General features: G+C 43.8%; 1 protein-coding gene across 1 annotated transcript in view; it reads right to left on the bottom strand.

Annotated features, from left to right (window-relative positions):
• The window catches only part of LOC121837787, a 50,446-nt gene extending 47,840 nt beyond the window's left edge, over positions 1-2,606 (bottom strand). Inside the window, exon 1 of the mRNA XM_042293596.1 lies at positions 2,525-2,606. Coding sequence (XP_042149530.1) covers positions 2,525-2,606 — 82 coding nt within the window. The remainder of the gene's footprint in view (positions 1-2,524) is intronic.
• Between the last annotated feature and the right edge of the window lie 14,095 nt (positions 2,607-16,701).

The raw sequence follows: 16,701 nt of genomic DNA, 5'->3' as shown, positions 1-16,701 counted from the left end.
AAAATAGAATATGATTCCAGGAAATTAACCAGTTAAGAGTATATTATGTACCCTGGTAATTTACATCGTATGCTGGTATTCGAGATTGGACGATAGATAACGGGGGAAGGCTTATCACCTTTCTTGTGCAATGGAATCACCCTGGCTACCTCCCAGTCGTGAGGTAAAATGCCAAGTTCCAGCGACTGAGAAAAAACTTTAGAAAATATAAAAATAAATATATAATTGAGTTTTTCAAGAACTTGGATTCAATATTATCACAACCATCTGACGAAGATAGTTTTAGATTTTCTATTAATTTACCAATGTCAGTGTTGTCAATTACAATGGGGTCCATAGGTATACATTTATATTCCTGTAGTAAGCAAGATGGCGGATGAACAAAACTTTAAAATAAGTCAGCAAACACATTGCTCAAGATCTCCGCACATACATCACTGGGGATCGCACAGCCGCCAACACAACGTGAAATAACTTGTCTTTACTGTTAAATGCGTTCTAAATTGTTTAGGACTAGCGGCTAATAATTTTGTCAAAGTGATATTATGAAAGCGTATTTCGCGCTTTGAATAGCAGATTTATACTCCACAAGAGTGTCGTGATGGCTGACTAGTGATCCGGTATGTTAGAGGAGTTAGCGGCCCGAAACAAACGTTTTTTTCTTATTGGAAAGCCGCTTGAGTTGGACGTTGAAATAAGGAGAATGAGTGTGGGACGTTATCGATCGAAGGGTAATGTATGTATCCATGAGTGATTTAACGAAATGTTTAAAAAGGTTTCAATTTTTTTCAACTTATCGTTGTGAAAAAGAGTTGAAGCAGCCATTCATAAAGAGAGCGAGTTCACTGTTTATGGCGTCAAAATCCGCCTTCTTATAATCGCGAAGGAATTTGATTCATTCCGAGGGAGTAACAACAGGTGAATTTAAGGTGAGGTGTAACGTACAATGATCGCTGAGCTCAGAAAGATGAGAAATTTCAGAAACAAGCACGATAAAGAAGTTAGTTAACACTAGGTCAAGCAAATTGACAGTTGGGTGTAACACGTGTTGGCTTTATGACAAGCTGAGTTAGGTTGAAATCAACGTATGCACTTAGAAAATCTAGACATTCTGAAGAATAGAGGGTAACAGGGGGACACACCAGTCCACACAATGCTAGAATAGCTAAAATTTAACGAGAAAAAGAGGGGAGAGTCAGGAAACCTGGTTAAAATCAAATTAAGAGCGTCGCGTAGCTCTTTGAGGAAGCTAGCAGAATAATTGGGCTGTATATAACAAACACAAAGAAAAATATACGTTTATGGTTTACACTAACGCACACATAAAAAAACTCAATATTAGTTGAAACGTTTACACAGAAAGATGTCACGTTCTCAGATACAGCAATTAACACACCTCCACCAGATCTCAATTCCCTAACATAGCAATAAACATTAAAAAGCTTACCACATGTAAAAAATTCGCTGCCACGTATTTTAGCAGAAACCCACGTTTCTGTGAAAATAACTAAATCGGTAGATGATAATTCTATATTGGCATTAAGTGTGTCGCGGTTTTTTCTAACACTCCAAATATTAGTATTAGTATTCGAAACTTGTTCAACTGGTAGACGATGTCTGTTATTGCTGTTAACCTGCTATGGCGAAGATGTTTGTGCAGGGCTGGAAGAGGACCTATAAGTCGAAGCGCTCGCTACGGCCTCCTAAGCCTGAATAGTCCAAGCTCAACGGCGGTGTCATTCTCCAAACAATAAAGGAAGATCTTTTTGTCGACATAAAGCTTGTTATAACGCAAAGTAAAGGCAGCATTGGAATACGAACCCTTCGCGAACTCGATTAGCTTACGTCGTGCATGACGAGTTGCCGGCGAAAAGGGCTCGTTATCAAAAACACAGCTTTTTCTTTTAGTACTAATTCGGAATTCAGAATATTATTTCTAGCTTTCAGGTTTGCAAATTTGATAATTAGCGAACGTCAACGGCCAACAGAGAGGCACTTGTGTTTTGCTTTGACAGGTAAGTGCTGAACGCGAACTGCCATCTTAGAGCTGGGGCCTTGTCAAGCTGCATTTGTTGCAGCTTTTTGCCCCAGCTACCACCTTTCTTTGCGAAACAAAATAAAATTGATTCATTGATTGATATGGCACATAACGATCCCAATCAAGATCACCTTATGGCCACCCTAGTGAAACGCGTTCACACCGCGGTCTACTTCACTTCAGACAACCAGGCCGTTTTACGTGTCTGATTTGAACCCCTCCTCGCCTCCTCACGCAAACGTAACACCCAACCCTTCCGCCTACTTAATGTCTATAGCTGCCCCCAAGACGCCTACACACGGTTCAACATTTTGTTTAAAGGAAGTTTTACGCGCCTCATCGCTCTTGGGCCGACCCTAGCGACACTCCTAAGGGTCGCAAGTTACACATTTTGATCCAACGACACAATATCACTCTACACACTGATCCATCGACACCTGTACGTCTTGGCACCAGCGTTGCACGCGGCACGTGTCCAGGACTCACCCTGTACAGTGGCACAATACCCTGCACCTCGCACAAACTTGAGACACAGGTCGGCAATAATCACTCGATTCTTGCCACCCATTACATTAAATACTACACGGGGAGGAACGCCAAATCCATATAAGGGGCTGGCCTGCCTTCCGGGAATCTTCCTCTTCTACTTCAGCCGACACACTCATTAATTCGGTGCAGACACTGCAAACTCGGCTACACCGACACACGCACTCTTAAAACCACTCTCGATGCATTACATATAAAATCTTACCTCCACCATCTATCGGAAATGCGCCGCGTCCCATCCAAACGGCTGCAACTTCAACGCTACAACCAGAAGCCCACAACTATGCATTGCATACCTCACTGTAGATACTGCAACCTATGCCCCCAAGCTCGTTAATCAAAACTGCCATACGCTGTGCGAAAAGCTCCATGGCACGCTCAATACCACGCGAATGTGGTCCCTACTTCGTCATATAATACAACCAAACCAAGCCAAATCTTTTAGGGCGAAATGAATTTAAAAAATCCTCTACGTAACTAATCAAACATACTCCCATTGCCTCACACAGTTACGACAACGTTTCCTTCGCCTTTCTGACACTCCACGCTACGCGAACTACATGAGTCCTCCCAACAATCTCCCGTATCTTAAAGCCCCAATCACGAATATTGAGATGTGCGCTGCACTCACCTACATTCGCCGCAACATACCTTCTGGTTCTGACAGGATTCGTCGTTTTTTTTTTTTTTTTTTCTACAACCTATCTGACTCTGACACCACTCGGCTCATTACCTACTTAATCTGAGAGTCGGGTACCCTCTCCAAGGAATGAAAGGATGCCACAGCCATTCTGATTCCCAAGCCCGGTAAACCAGTCTTCTTGGAGAGCCTGCGCCAGTTTTTTTCTTCCATTATGTCTGGGCAAACTGATTAAGCAGGTTCTACAGCCATGCCTACACAATTGTTTTGCCGATACCTCCGTCCTTCCCGGCATTCTGTATGGTTACCGTAGCGTTATTTGTACTCCGGATGTACTGCTCAGCTTCTAACATTATTTTCTAGACTCTGCGAGCACTGCCCAATATGGCGCTTTCATTGCCGCAGATCATAAGGGGGCCTCCGACAACATGTCTGACGACCTGCTCATTGAATAGTTGTTAAGCACTGGCTCAAGAGCGAAGGTGTGCAATTTTATCCGCAATTTCCTTCGCGACAGATTTACCAGCCTCGACCTTGGTCACTTGGCTTTCCCTGCGCACCGGTGGCACTGAGCAAGGCTCTGTATACTCTCCTTTCCTGCTTAATCTTGCCAATGCGAGGTATCTCTCCCTTTCTGGTGTAGATCTTATATCTCAGTAAAGCATTTTTTGTGGTTGACATTACTGTGTGGGTAACGACAGGCTCCCTCGTACACTTAGAAACTCAATTACAAGAGGTTGCTATTAACATCGAGCATAGTATCCACGCATGAAGGCCTTACATATTCACCGCTATATCAGAGCTTCCAGTTGTGACAAAAAATGCTCACAGAGAAAGCGATCTTCTCGTTACCATCACACTAGATGACGAATCAGTCTCAGTGTAAATCTTCCATACGGCTGCTTGGCTTCAAGTTACAATCCCACGCTTAGGCAACACAAACCTTCCACCAACTCACTACACAGTGCAACCAAATTATGCACACGCTACGCCGCGTCTCTAACAGTTGAAGTGGCCTTAAAGAGGCAAATGCTTTACGCCTTGTCCAGGCCTTGATAGATACAGGCTTACTCTAACACCTACCGTACCACAACCTTACCTAAAACGAACACAAAAACTACGGAAGGCGCATAAACAGGTGCTCGGTGTGCCTGTTGGTGCAACCACCGATTTCCTAAAGCGGCTTGGCGTGACCAATGCCCTGGTGAAACTCGGAAGCGCTTCAGGCTGCCCAGATCATGCGCTTGCGCTCGACGGCTCAGGAGCAGTCTTCTTGCCACCCTTGGTTGCCCACCCTGTCCGGATTCCCACACCGCTGCGGGTCTCACCCCCGCTTAGCGTGCCAAACTTATTGTAGTTTCTATTTTCCGCTCATGCATTCAAACGGTCACTCGGCCTGGCGCGACCATTCTTTGCGCTACCTCCGACGCGCGTATCCTGTAGCTTGCGGTACTGATTGTGCCACCTTTACATACGCCAGCCCGCCGGATGCACGCGGAGGGATCACAATCGTTATGAACTCTGATCTCAGGCCGGCCTACGCTGCCAAGGAACGTGGTCTCACCGACGTGCCCTGCTGAGCATCCGGTCGCCAGGGCAATCCTTTCCACCTCCACTTCCTCCACTCCCTCCACTCCCTCCACTTCTCCTCCCCTCCCTTCTCTTCCAACACCCCCCTCCCCTTTCACAGTCTGACTGACTTCCGTCGACCTGTTGGCACTTCCTGTATAACACACTACATCCCTCGACTATGTCCTAACTCGACTCCTCCCTATCCTCTACGTTCCACACTTTCCGGTAGGTCTGGGTGCCTGGGCACACAGCCATCCCCGGTTATGAGATTACTCATGCGCTCGCCCGAACACTATCACACCGGGCACTTTGGAGGAGATTGCCACTATCCGACCAGTTCCTTTCGCATACTCAACTCACCTAGCTGAGCTATGACTCGCTCAAAAACGTTATCCTCCTCCTCAGACTTCTCATACTCACAGATCATGGCTCTCCCATGGCGTCAGATACAAACCAACGGTTTCCAGACGCCCATCTTCTACCCTTGCGTGTACCCTTCCCGCTGTCTGCCTTTTGCTCGCACTTCGGCGGCCGTCCCACCTTTCTCCCTATGGTCTGAAAACGCTAGCCCATTCCCCCTGTCTCGCCCCTTCCCAACCCCTCCCCCATTTCCTAGCAGGTGTGAATGACCGACGATTTGTCGCCGGCTAGCAAGGGCTGGTTGAACCTGCCGAGTCGGTGCCCGCCACGAGTGGAGCCCCGGACTATGGGCCCCAACTGGGGAGTACTGGAACACCTTCCTGCAATAAATTTTATTCATTCATTCATTCCTACCATAGCTCCGGAGCAGAACTTGGACTTTATCAGGGCTTTTTGCATCTACATCGGAATGTTCATTCAGCGACGTTCCTGAAAAAAGTGTCTCAGTAAATGTTCCCGTCGTGCCAGTCATTATATGCAGCAAACAAATAATAAAAAATACAAACTGAACATAAAAATTTAACATAAAAAAAATTTAACTTTGCCTTCTTTTATTGGCCAGTTCAGCGAAACGAAACGTAAGAAAATATTTGTATTACTTATCTCATATATGTCTTCGTTAAGAAACTCCGCGGTATAAATAATAATTGGGGTTGTGTGGATACTTATACAGCGTGTAGTCACTCGCTGTAGATGAGCAATTTAGCTAGTGCAGTGCAAACGCAAGCCTGGGGTGTTGAACGATCATCACGCAGTAGTGCTACACGACCGCACGCCGGTATACGATGCTCATCCAGATCGAAACGGGCAGGAGTGGGGATGGAACCAAGAATCCCGGAGTTACAATACAGCATGTTGGGACGTCGTGCTTGGGAAGAGCATAGCATTACCGTTTATATTCCACGAGAGCCTAAGAAACGCGGGGCGTGGCGAGTCTCCATTATTTCATTAAGGCTCAGTAGCCAACAATATTGCGTTCTTAAGGCTGGTTCACAAATATGTGTAAATTGCGTCGGGAGCAACCAAAACGGCAGCCACGACCGGAACATCGGGACAACAAGCGACTCATAATCGCTTCAGAAAGCTACGTTGTCCGTTGTCTGGTACGTTCTATAGGGCAAATACTTCTCCCGGCGACTTTGTAGCAGAGGTCGTTTCAGTAGCTCTAACACCGGGAACGCAACTGCCTGAACAAGGCTTTAGTCGAGAACTGTGCCTAAAAAATAAATTGCGAAGCGAGAAACGTGAACATAATAGGACGTGACCTAGGATCCTTAAGCTGTCAATGACTACAAATATTCACAAGGCTTGTTCACGATCTCCCCCGTGGCGTCACACCAGTGAACCTATAAAGAGCGCCGAGGCAGTTAATTGCCTTCCTCTTTCACATTCGTGATCATGTTTCCGTGATCTTGTTGCCGTAGCCTATGGCAAGCTTTTTCGGGACATCTAATATTGAGCCTAGGGCTGTAGAGAGGGAACAGTGCAGAGCCATGACAATTATTGCTTTAATGTGAAAATACATTCTAGAACACGGCTCATTTGTACTACAAAAATAGCCTACAGCGTCAAATCCTACCTTGGCGGAGCGAAGGCCCCGCGTCTGGGAGAACGTACGCGCAACCCGCTGTCCACGCTGTCGCGTTATCGTGCTGCGGAAAGGGCGGCTTCCGACGCACCGAGATACCGAATTTGTGAAGACTGCCTCCAGGAATTTCTAATACGGCAGGCGGCGGTAGTCACCCCTCCCAATTCAAGGGGGGAAACTACGATGCTGTGCGCGTCCAGCCGCTACAACACAACAAGCGCTGTCGCCGCCAAGGCCATTGAATTTTTGCTAGCTCAGTAATGTGTATTCCCAACTGAAGTATTTAGGCATGCTATGTGGGCAGTAATGAGTGGAGCAACAGACGGCTTAAGAATCCCAGGGCATGGATCGTTATCTTCCTGCTTCTTGTTCTCTGATTAGTTATTCGGCGCTTGAGAATTGACACAATCTAATTGGCTGCGGATCAATGACAAGGTTCTCGTTCTCTTTCTACGTACGCCATGCGTTGCTTGAGTGGACAGTTGGATGTTTTGTTTTAGGGCTCTACAAATATTTTATTTTGAAAACCGTAAAAGCTACACTAATACGGTCTGCTCAGGTAAGTTCAACGCCCAGGGGGACATTGTAGTGGCCCCTTTTTTGTTTGGCAACAAACAGAGTTGCGCCATCTATTGGGTATCCCCGGCACAAGTCATGCATATTTCCTAATATTTTTGCTCACCATCATTTGATTATAATTGTGAATGAAATCTGACAGGGCTATATGTGGTCATTTACAGAAGATAGCTTGTATATTTGATTTCGCAAAAACTGCGAAACCTCCCTCTAGTTTAGAACCGGAAGCAGTTTGGGGCTATTTGCACACGGGCGTTACAACGTTTAAACTCACGCGAGAGAGAGCGAATAGTTGGATAATGGCAACAAAAAGTCAGCCCATTCCCGACATACTAGGTCATAATTATTAACTCACTTTGTATAGAGGAGAATTAGATTTCAAGTGTCTCGTTGTTTGTGCCTCCGACATGTCTTGGGAAAATCACGGTAACCACATACTAACAAATATAGCTCAAATTACTGGCGTAGTTGGTCGTATTAGACATCGTCTTTCAACGAGAATTAAGTTGCTGCTTTATAATTCACGTTTTTACTCACATTTAAACTATTCTGGACTGGTGTGGGGGACAACCACATTTTGAAACCTACCAAGTGTTCCCTTAATGCAAAAGAAATATATACGGTACATATATAACGCGCCGTATGTTACACCTAGCGCATTTTTCTTTCGTCGTTCCCGCGTGGTTTGAGCTTACAACGTTTATAGTTATCGCTTAAGTGTCTGCTATACGTGAGAAACACAAAAAGAAATATATATAGTATTCGGAATCTGGGTCAATTGTACTTACGACTCGAATAAACTCCGGTAAAGAGTGTCTCTGCTAATTTTTATATAAACACTTGCACGCACACTGAACTTCGTGCAATGTACGAAAGCAATGGAAATATTTTGTTTAGTGTGCTACTAAGATACGTTAAAATATTTTGTTTAATTTCTTTTTGTGTGCACAGCTTTCCAATCAACTTGTCCTAATGTAAGCAAAAGCCGCTGCTGTCAATATTTATTTTGTGAGTGTTTTGTGATTGTAGTACCTTGTAATATTGCATAATTTATTGTTTTCTTTTCATTTTTTTTTTCTTACCCCTATTTGTACTTGAGGGGGTTGAGGAACAGTCAAAGAGTGAAATCGTGAAAAATCGATCTCGTGCAGAAACAGTGTAGTGTATGAAATTCCGATGGCATGTGGCTTTGCTTATGTAGGGCAAACTTTGAGGTGTGTTAATGACAGACTAACAGAACATAAGAGAAATGTAAGGATTAACGCTACTAATTCTGAAATAGCTAAGCACATAAATGAATGTAACGATTGCACTGCTTTGTGGTCAGAGACGGAAATAATACATAAAGAAGTGAATCAAATCAAATCAAATCAGTTTATTTTCTGCCACAAAAATACATTCGTGACAAGGGCGCTGGAAAAAAAGCTGCACGTAGCAGCTTGACGAGTCCCAGCGCCCCAATACAAAGCAGCAGCGGAACTGACATGAATACAAAAAAAGAACACAGTATATAACAATCACAAAAAAAACAACAGCAAAAAAACATCTAAGTACACATATTTAGGGCTATCTGAAACGTAAATAGTGATTTTATATTACAAAATGTCTTGTATTGTACGACTGTTTACAGATTATATATCAATTCCATGAGAAAAAAGAAGGTTTAACAATAGCGGTAATTGGTAGCGGTATCTCTGAGTGCCGAAATTTGTTCTAGATACAGGAAGACGCCAGGGGGGCCTATGACGCGATGCGTCATAGGCCCCCCTGGCGATTAAATCAATCGGTAATTGTATAAGTCAGGCTTCATTGCAATTGGGAAACAATGCTAAAGCATTTTTAAGACTGTAAACAAGTTTCTTTTTTTTTTTTTTTTTAAGGGTGAAGTGGTTTTGCGCTTTTTAGAGTGAGTCCTTCTGTATCTGTCTGATGTGGTTGTCGTTCCGGTTTGGAGATGTTCTTCCCAGTTCTCTTTGTGTTCGCGGACATCGTTGGTCCTTGTACTCAAGTTTTGGGTCTTGTTGGTTCGTGGGTGTAGTGTCAGTGACACACAGAGAGAAAAGAGAAGAAAAGGAAAAATGAAAAGTTTTTCTTTTCGGACAAGTGGATGGTTTGCCCCTGTTCGTAGTATTGCTTGAGGGTGCGTCCCTTTGCATTGTTGTCTTTGGATCTTCTTTTTTTTAATATTTTTTTTCTGATGTGTTGTGTCTTTGAAAGGGGCTTGTTGAGTGTTTGGGTGACCTTGTGGTTGTGAGTATATTAGCCCCGAGAGCGAACACAAGCGTCGCTGCGGTCGCCGCGCCCTGATTGGGTGAGGGGTACCGTGACGTCAAGGCGATGACTCCGCTCCGCGATCTCGCATCGGCTCGCCTTCCAGCACCGGTTTCCTGGTTTGGCGTTGTGTGCCGCAAGCTATTCGAGGAACTGGACTTCGTTTACCCGGTGTACAGGACGTTGAGTTAGGCCGATATTGACGTGCTTCAGTACATTTTATAAGCCTGCTCGTCCCTTTTACCTTTAAGATTGGGTTACAAATCCCGAAAGCCATCGGCAGAGGCCATTCCGCCGATGAACCTGCCCGTCCGTCCACACGACACAAGGCAATTTTGCGAGGGATCGGTGAAGCGGTGGCGCAAGTGTTTCAGACGCTGGAGTTCTGCTGTTCCTTGCATGTTGATGATTTAGAACGATATTACATCCCGCTTTCAAGGCATTTGAAGGGAAATTTATATCATGGGCCCTTGAGCGGTCGGCAAATTAGCTCGCGACCCCGACTTTGCGCTGCCACTCGGCATGCGCTGGTTCGAACTTCGCAGATGTTTTAGAGGCCCTGAGTCTGATTATCTTTGAAGTGCTTGTGGAACAGGGTTGTTTTACATAAATATAGCTTCTTCGGGAATTAATTATATAGTTTATACACGTATGCAGGCATATTTCTTAGAAGATACAGAATTACTGGAAATTAGCTTGTATGGTAGCAGCAAAGACGGCCGAATTGCCACCAGTGCCTGCTTGATATGTATTGAACTGCCAAAATATGCACGGCAATAGTGCCGTAATATTGAATGATTATACTTTCTCCTGACATTTTTTATTCCAACCTTGGGTATTCCGAAAATACACCGTTTAGTCTCAATTGTCATTTCCAATTAAAAGAGACACTGCTGCAGGTCGCCAAAAGCTTCCTCAGCCTCCAATCTCCCTACAGCTGGACTCTCTGACAACAGAGGAAAATAGGAGTAAAAGCAAGCATTCGAACGTCTGTCCAGTAATAGATGCAGCACTAGCAGCAGAAAATGTGGAACCTGTGAAAAGCGACAGTCTGCGTGAGAAACGCTTCTGGTATTTTAGCTTCAGGACAATTCGATTTGAGTAAAATCTAAATTTTAGGGCTTAAGGGACTAATAACGAGCTAGACACCTTCGCTTACGTTTGTTATACATTACTTGAGGGTTGATATAAACAAGTCCACAGATACCACCCGTGTAGTCCATTAAAATACTATCCGAATCCAGCAAAGGTCAAATGCCAGCAATGTATTTAATAAATGTTCCTTGTTTTTTTACTTTGCCCCTGCACTTGGGCTGTCTTACTTGTGATTCTCTGCCCATGGCCCAGACTGTATTTAGCATGTTGCTTGAGCAGCATGCAGCTTTTCTGCTTCGGCGATCTTGTTTAAAAACAGAGATACAAAAAAAAAATAGTATACATAACGTGCCAATTTATTCAGACCATCAGCAGCATTTATTGTGCGAGATGTAAACCTATAGTGATGCTCCGGCAATTGTGGCCATATTTATTTATTTTCATATGCCACTCCAATTCATGCGTCGCCTGCCCTGTCAACCATGCTTAAAATGTTGGTTGGAGTTTCGCCTGTAGCTACAGGCCATACCTCAATAAAGGCACATATAAAAATTTACACTTCCTACGAAAAACACGCCTAAAAAAAATGAAATAGAAACGAGCGCGCCGACAGCTGGCGTCGTCACAGCCTCCACAGGGCGAGCGAGAAATTCTCTCCTCGCCGTGACGTCACCCCGGTTCGCCGTAAGGGGGCGCCACGCCAACTTCTCGGGGCTAATAAGGATGTGTGACTAAATAAATCTTTTAGCTGCGTTTGAGACGTTCTCTTCACTTGTCTCTGTCCCTTCTACTTTTAAGTTTCTGTTTCTACCCCAGTCTCGGGTTAAGTTCCATCGTGGTAAAGAGTTCTGGCAGCTTTTTTCCTCAGCTCCCAACAAACTCACATAGACAAATAAGAATTATTATTATTATTATTATTATTATTATTATTATATTTGTCTATTAAGTAGTAAAGAAAGACATATGGTTCCAATCACAAACTTTATGAGCGTCATCGAAATACGCTAAATCAGCCCATGTTAGAGAGACTTAAAACGCTTGGAAAGCATCGAGGAGCACTAAAGCTAACACTGGTCCAGCAGGCGCAAATGGCTACGCACAATAAAGCGACCGAGCGGTGTCTCTGTATCTTAGGATTCGTGAATTATCCTTATTCAAATATTAACCCGCATTGTCCAAAGGCGTTACAGCAAGGGGGGATACAGCCTTGTAAAAAAACATAAAAAACGTCTGCATTTGGAAAGCAGACTTGCACCTCAGACGGCTTGCACATTGTACAATGTCTTTACAAAAAGAAACGAATTCGCTTGAATATTTGTTTCGGCTTGGCATTCTCCGACTTTAAAGACATGATCAGTCCGATGAGAATTCTAATACACCATAAGAAATGCCTGCGCGTCTACTTAGCAGCAAAACGTTCAAAGAGCCAATCTCTGTGATCTCCGAAATCAGCTCAACTAATGATGAGGCGGAACATCCGTCTAGACCTAAAAATAAAGTGTGCGCTGTGGCATTACGCAATGCGACGCGTCAGGCTTGCATTGAGTAATGCCACAGTGCAGACTTCATTTTATAGTATAAACAGACGTTCCTCTTCATCATTCACCGAACTGATTCCGTAGATCGTAGATATTGGCTCTTCGAGTGTATTGCGGGTAAGTAGACCCGAAGGCATTTCTTAGATAGTATGGTTCTTTCATATAATTTGCGCTTTTGATTCCTCTTTTATTAGCAAATATTGAGAAGAACTTTAATCGCAGTTTTTTTATTCGTCGAGAGAAGAGTGATTCTCAATTAAATTTATTTTTCATTTTTGTGAAACTATCCTTCCGCCGTACCGCTCTAAGAAATTCGAGCAGCTCTATGTTTTATGTTTTCCAGTTTAGCAATCAATATTTTTTGTGGATGGTCCCACACGGCACAGGTGTGCCGTTTGGGACCATCGGCCTGACATATGTTAGATAGGCACCATTTAATAATGCAATGTCTGGGCACTTTAGATTTTTGTGAATAAGGTTCGGAGCAGTATCAGCGTTAGCAATTACATCATCTACCTCAGCATTGCATGAAAAATCAATGGATAAAATAACACCTAGAGTGGATCGGATTCTTCGGCTTCCCCTTTGTTGGTTGCTTACTCGAATGATATTTATATAATAATCATCCTCGAGTTTTTTATTTTTTTTTTTTTTATTTGGGAAACATAGCTGTACACGTTTTAGGGATTTAAATTCATTTTCCTCTTAGAACACCAGGTATGAATAAGGTCTAAGTCTTTTTGTAGCTCAGCGACATCATTCTCAATCTTAATTTGTTTTATGCAGAACGAAATCATCAGCGAATTACCTCGCGCATGAAGAAATGCCTAGTAAAGTATAATTATACACATTTAAAACAAAAGAGGTCGCAGGACCGACCCCTGCGGAACCCCCGACGTGACGTCAAAAGAATTCGAAGTTTTGATGTTCAGAATTACACACTGTGTATGCTGTAAAAGATAATAAGGCCGTGATAATATTCAGCAAGTTGCGTTGCGCTAGATAGTTTTTTTTTTTCCGAAACCCGTGTTGTTCTTTTATTTTAAAAAAAAATGTTTTCTGTTATATGCTCACTTATCACCGCATATAAACTCTGTTTTATGATTGCGCATGCAATCGATATTAGTGAAATAGACCAATAATTTGATGCCTTTTCAAACTCTTTTTTGAAAAGACACAATGTGGGCGACCTTCCATTCAATACCGTTGATAGCGACTTCACGAAATGAAATAAAGATAAACCCGAAATCGGTCGCACAGATTACTTCAGTGCGCGGGGTGAAATACCATCTGGACCGTCTGCCTTTGTTTTATCGATATCCCCTACCAGCCCTACAATTCCACGTACACTAAGTTCAAGTGGTTCCATCAGCGATACAATACTTACGTATGGTGAAAAACTGTGAGGGAGTTTTGGAGAAAAACACACGGAGTGAAAAATATATTTAAACACGTTGGGTTCTCAGTATTATCTAAGAAAAGACACCTGCACAATCTAATTTATTCCTACATAATCTGATCCGTATCTCTTCATATATCGCCAAAAACATGTGGAGTTGGTTTTATTATTAAATTAATCCTTTTGACGTAATTTTATTTTGCGCTTTCTATATTCAATATGTATTCACGTGTTACATCAGATAATCCCCTTTACTAATTTTCCTTTTTTATTTTGCACAAAAAATTCTTGTACTTTTTTAATTATTTCGAAAATACTTGAGGCCACCCATGAATTCTTTCGTTTTTCTTAAGTTTATAAGAGTCTATTCTTAAGCATACATATTCATGAGGTCAGGCACTTTTGTTTTAAGCACGCACCATAAATGTATTTGGTACTCCTCAGAAATGCACTGGAAACCCAGACACCTGGTTAAGAAGCTTATTAGCGATGAAAAAATAATCATATTTCTAGCAAAAACGTATTATCCTCGATTCACCTGACTTCAATCGCTGAAATTTCGTTTTTATGCTTGCTACCACAGCCTGGTGATAACTAATACCTGGAGAAATACGCATGCAGATAACGAGGTTGGGCGAACTGCAGAACAAAATGTCTAAGACGTAAATAATACAAGTAAGCTCCCTCGCATACTGTATTAATCTCAAAGTATCTACAATACTTTTCATTTCAAAGTTCACGCGGCTACTTACTTTAAGAATACATACATCATCCTGCCAACTCATGTCTGGCAAGTTAAGACCACCAGCGAGAAGTATTTAGTCAGAGGCCTCCGAAACAATATCGTAGAGCGATTGTAATGTAAGGAAGTTCAAATTTGGTGGTCGATAAAAGGCTCCGACATCATAATACGGGTTATCATTTAAGGCGACTGTGCACTAAACCGACTCAACTGCGTCATGACAAGACTTGTACGTAATCCCTTACGAACAACGAAATTACTTGTAATTCCTTACAGTTATCAAAAATTTTGTAAGGCAATATTTACAAATTTGAGAAAAAAATTGTGAACTAAATTCCTTACTTTTTTTATGTAAGGGAAGGATTGTTTTTCGTTACAATTTTGTCTTCATTCCCGGAGGAAAAACGTGGGAACTTTGGATATTAAGTAAAAAATCGTAATGTATGCATGTATGTATGTATGTATGTATGCATGCATGTGTGTATGTATATATATATATATATATATATATATATATATATATATTGTTACGGGTATACTTGATGTTTTCTTTTTCATAGACTTTTAGCATGGTAAACCGAGGAGGACAAGGCACGCGTGCGCTTGCACTGGATGCGCGGGCAGAGGCGCGCTCAATGTTTTAAAGTGCGAACATATAAACAGACGTCGGCCCTTGGACTTCGCCTCACCTGTTGGTGGAGTGTGCGGTTTTAGTCTATTCTAGGATTGAGGACCAGCGCTTGCAAGACGGGACGTCTTGCAAGCGCTGGTCCTCGATCTTAGAATTGAGGAACTGCAGACTGACAACCGCAATGACATCACAGACATCTAGCGACACCAGCCAGAGTCACCAGTCCATCGCCACGGAAGCGCCAAGGCAAAGCAATAACCAAGTCAAAAGTCAAATTTGGGGGTTTTACGTGCCAAACCAACGACGGGCATCTGGCATGCCCTAGCGGAGAACTGAGGAGGAATTTCGACCACCTGGGGATCTTTTGACGTGCAACCGAAAGCTCGGTTGCACGGCGCCTTCTCCGCAATAAGCCTCCGTCAGATCGCGGGCACCTCGGCCGGGGTTCAAACCCGCCACATGGGGATCCGGAGGCCGGCGCTCTCGCCTCGGAGCCACCGAGGCGGCTAAGGCAAAGCAATAACCAAGCGCCGATTGCCACAGGAGCTCCAAGTGAGGTCAGTCCAGCCGGCTGCTATTTACGTCCCGCCAGAGAGATCCTCAATTCTTCACCGGTCTCGGCGAAGACGAAGTAGACGAGTGGCTCGATCTATACAACCGCGTTGGACAACACATCCGTTTGGACGACTCAACAAAACATAGCAATATTATTTTTTTTTATTTTACCGATGTCGAGAGAACGTGGGGTTTAAATGACAAAACTGAGTTTTCGACCTGGGAATGATTTACCAGCCGAGTAAACGAAGTATTCGGCCACCTCGAAAACCGACGAGCTACCGCGGAACGACGCCTCAACGCCCGTTTTTAGCAGTCAAACGAATGTTTTACGGCCTACATTGGGGATGTGTTAACTCTATGCCGCCATTCCAACCCGAATATGCCAGAGGCTCAGAGAACCCGCCACCTCCTCAAGGGAATTGCCAAAGAAGCTTCCACCTTTTTCATCCTCCAGCCTCCAACCACAGTCACTGCAACTGTCGACGCCTGCACTTGACTACAGGAGGCCAGACAGCAGCGTCTTCTTTTTCCTTACCATGCAGGGCTAGTGGGAGGACAACCTATCCGAGCATCAACCTATTTTACTCGACTATTTCGACTATCTGAGACCTATTTTTCTCTACTATCAACGCTGCCGAAGCCGCCTAATAATATCCAGCAGATGATCCGCGATGCACTTCACAAGAACGGCATCCCAGTTTGCCTGGTCCAAGCGCACGAATTGACCAAAGACCTGATTACTCAGAGCTATTGACAACACCAAGCACCCAGCAGCCAGTGAACTTGCTTTCCTACCCTTCACCTCCAGCTGCGCCAAGCTCTGAAGAACCACAGATGTCTTTCGTCTTCAACCCCGCAGTTTCATCCCTCACAAGCGCCCTAGCACAGCCCTTCAATCCATGGCGCCAGGACCAAAGTAACCAACAAGCTTACCGCCAGCGACCAGTCTGCTATTACTGCGGCATCGTGGGCCATGTAGCTCGTCTTTGTCAGCGCCGAGTCAAGATAATGAGGCTCGCTACCAGTACGAGAGCTACCAGCGTTTTTCTAGAAGGGACAACTCAAGGGATTATGATGACAGATTCCG

Source organism: Ixodes scapularis, unplaced genomic scaffold (assembly GCF_016920785.2).
Source record: "Ixodes scapularis isolate PalLabHiFi unplaced genomic scaffold, ASM1692078v2 PGA_scaffold4__175_contigs__length_147842914, whole genome shotgun sequence".
Classification (NCBI taxonomy): Eukaryota; Metazoa; Arthropoda; class Arachnida; order Ixodida; family Ixodidae; genus Ixodes; species Ixodes scapularis.
The sequence above is the reverse complement of the archived record's forward strand: the minus strand, read 5'-3'. Positions and strand labels throughout refer to the sequence as shown.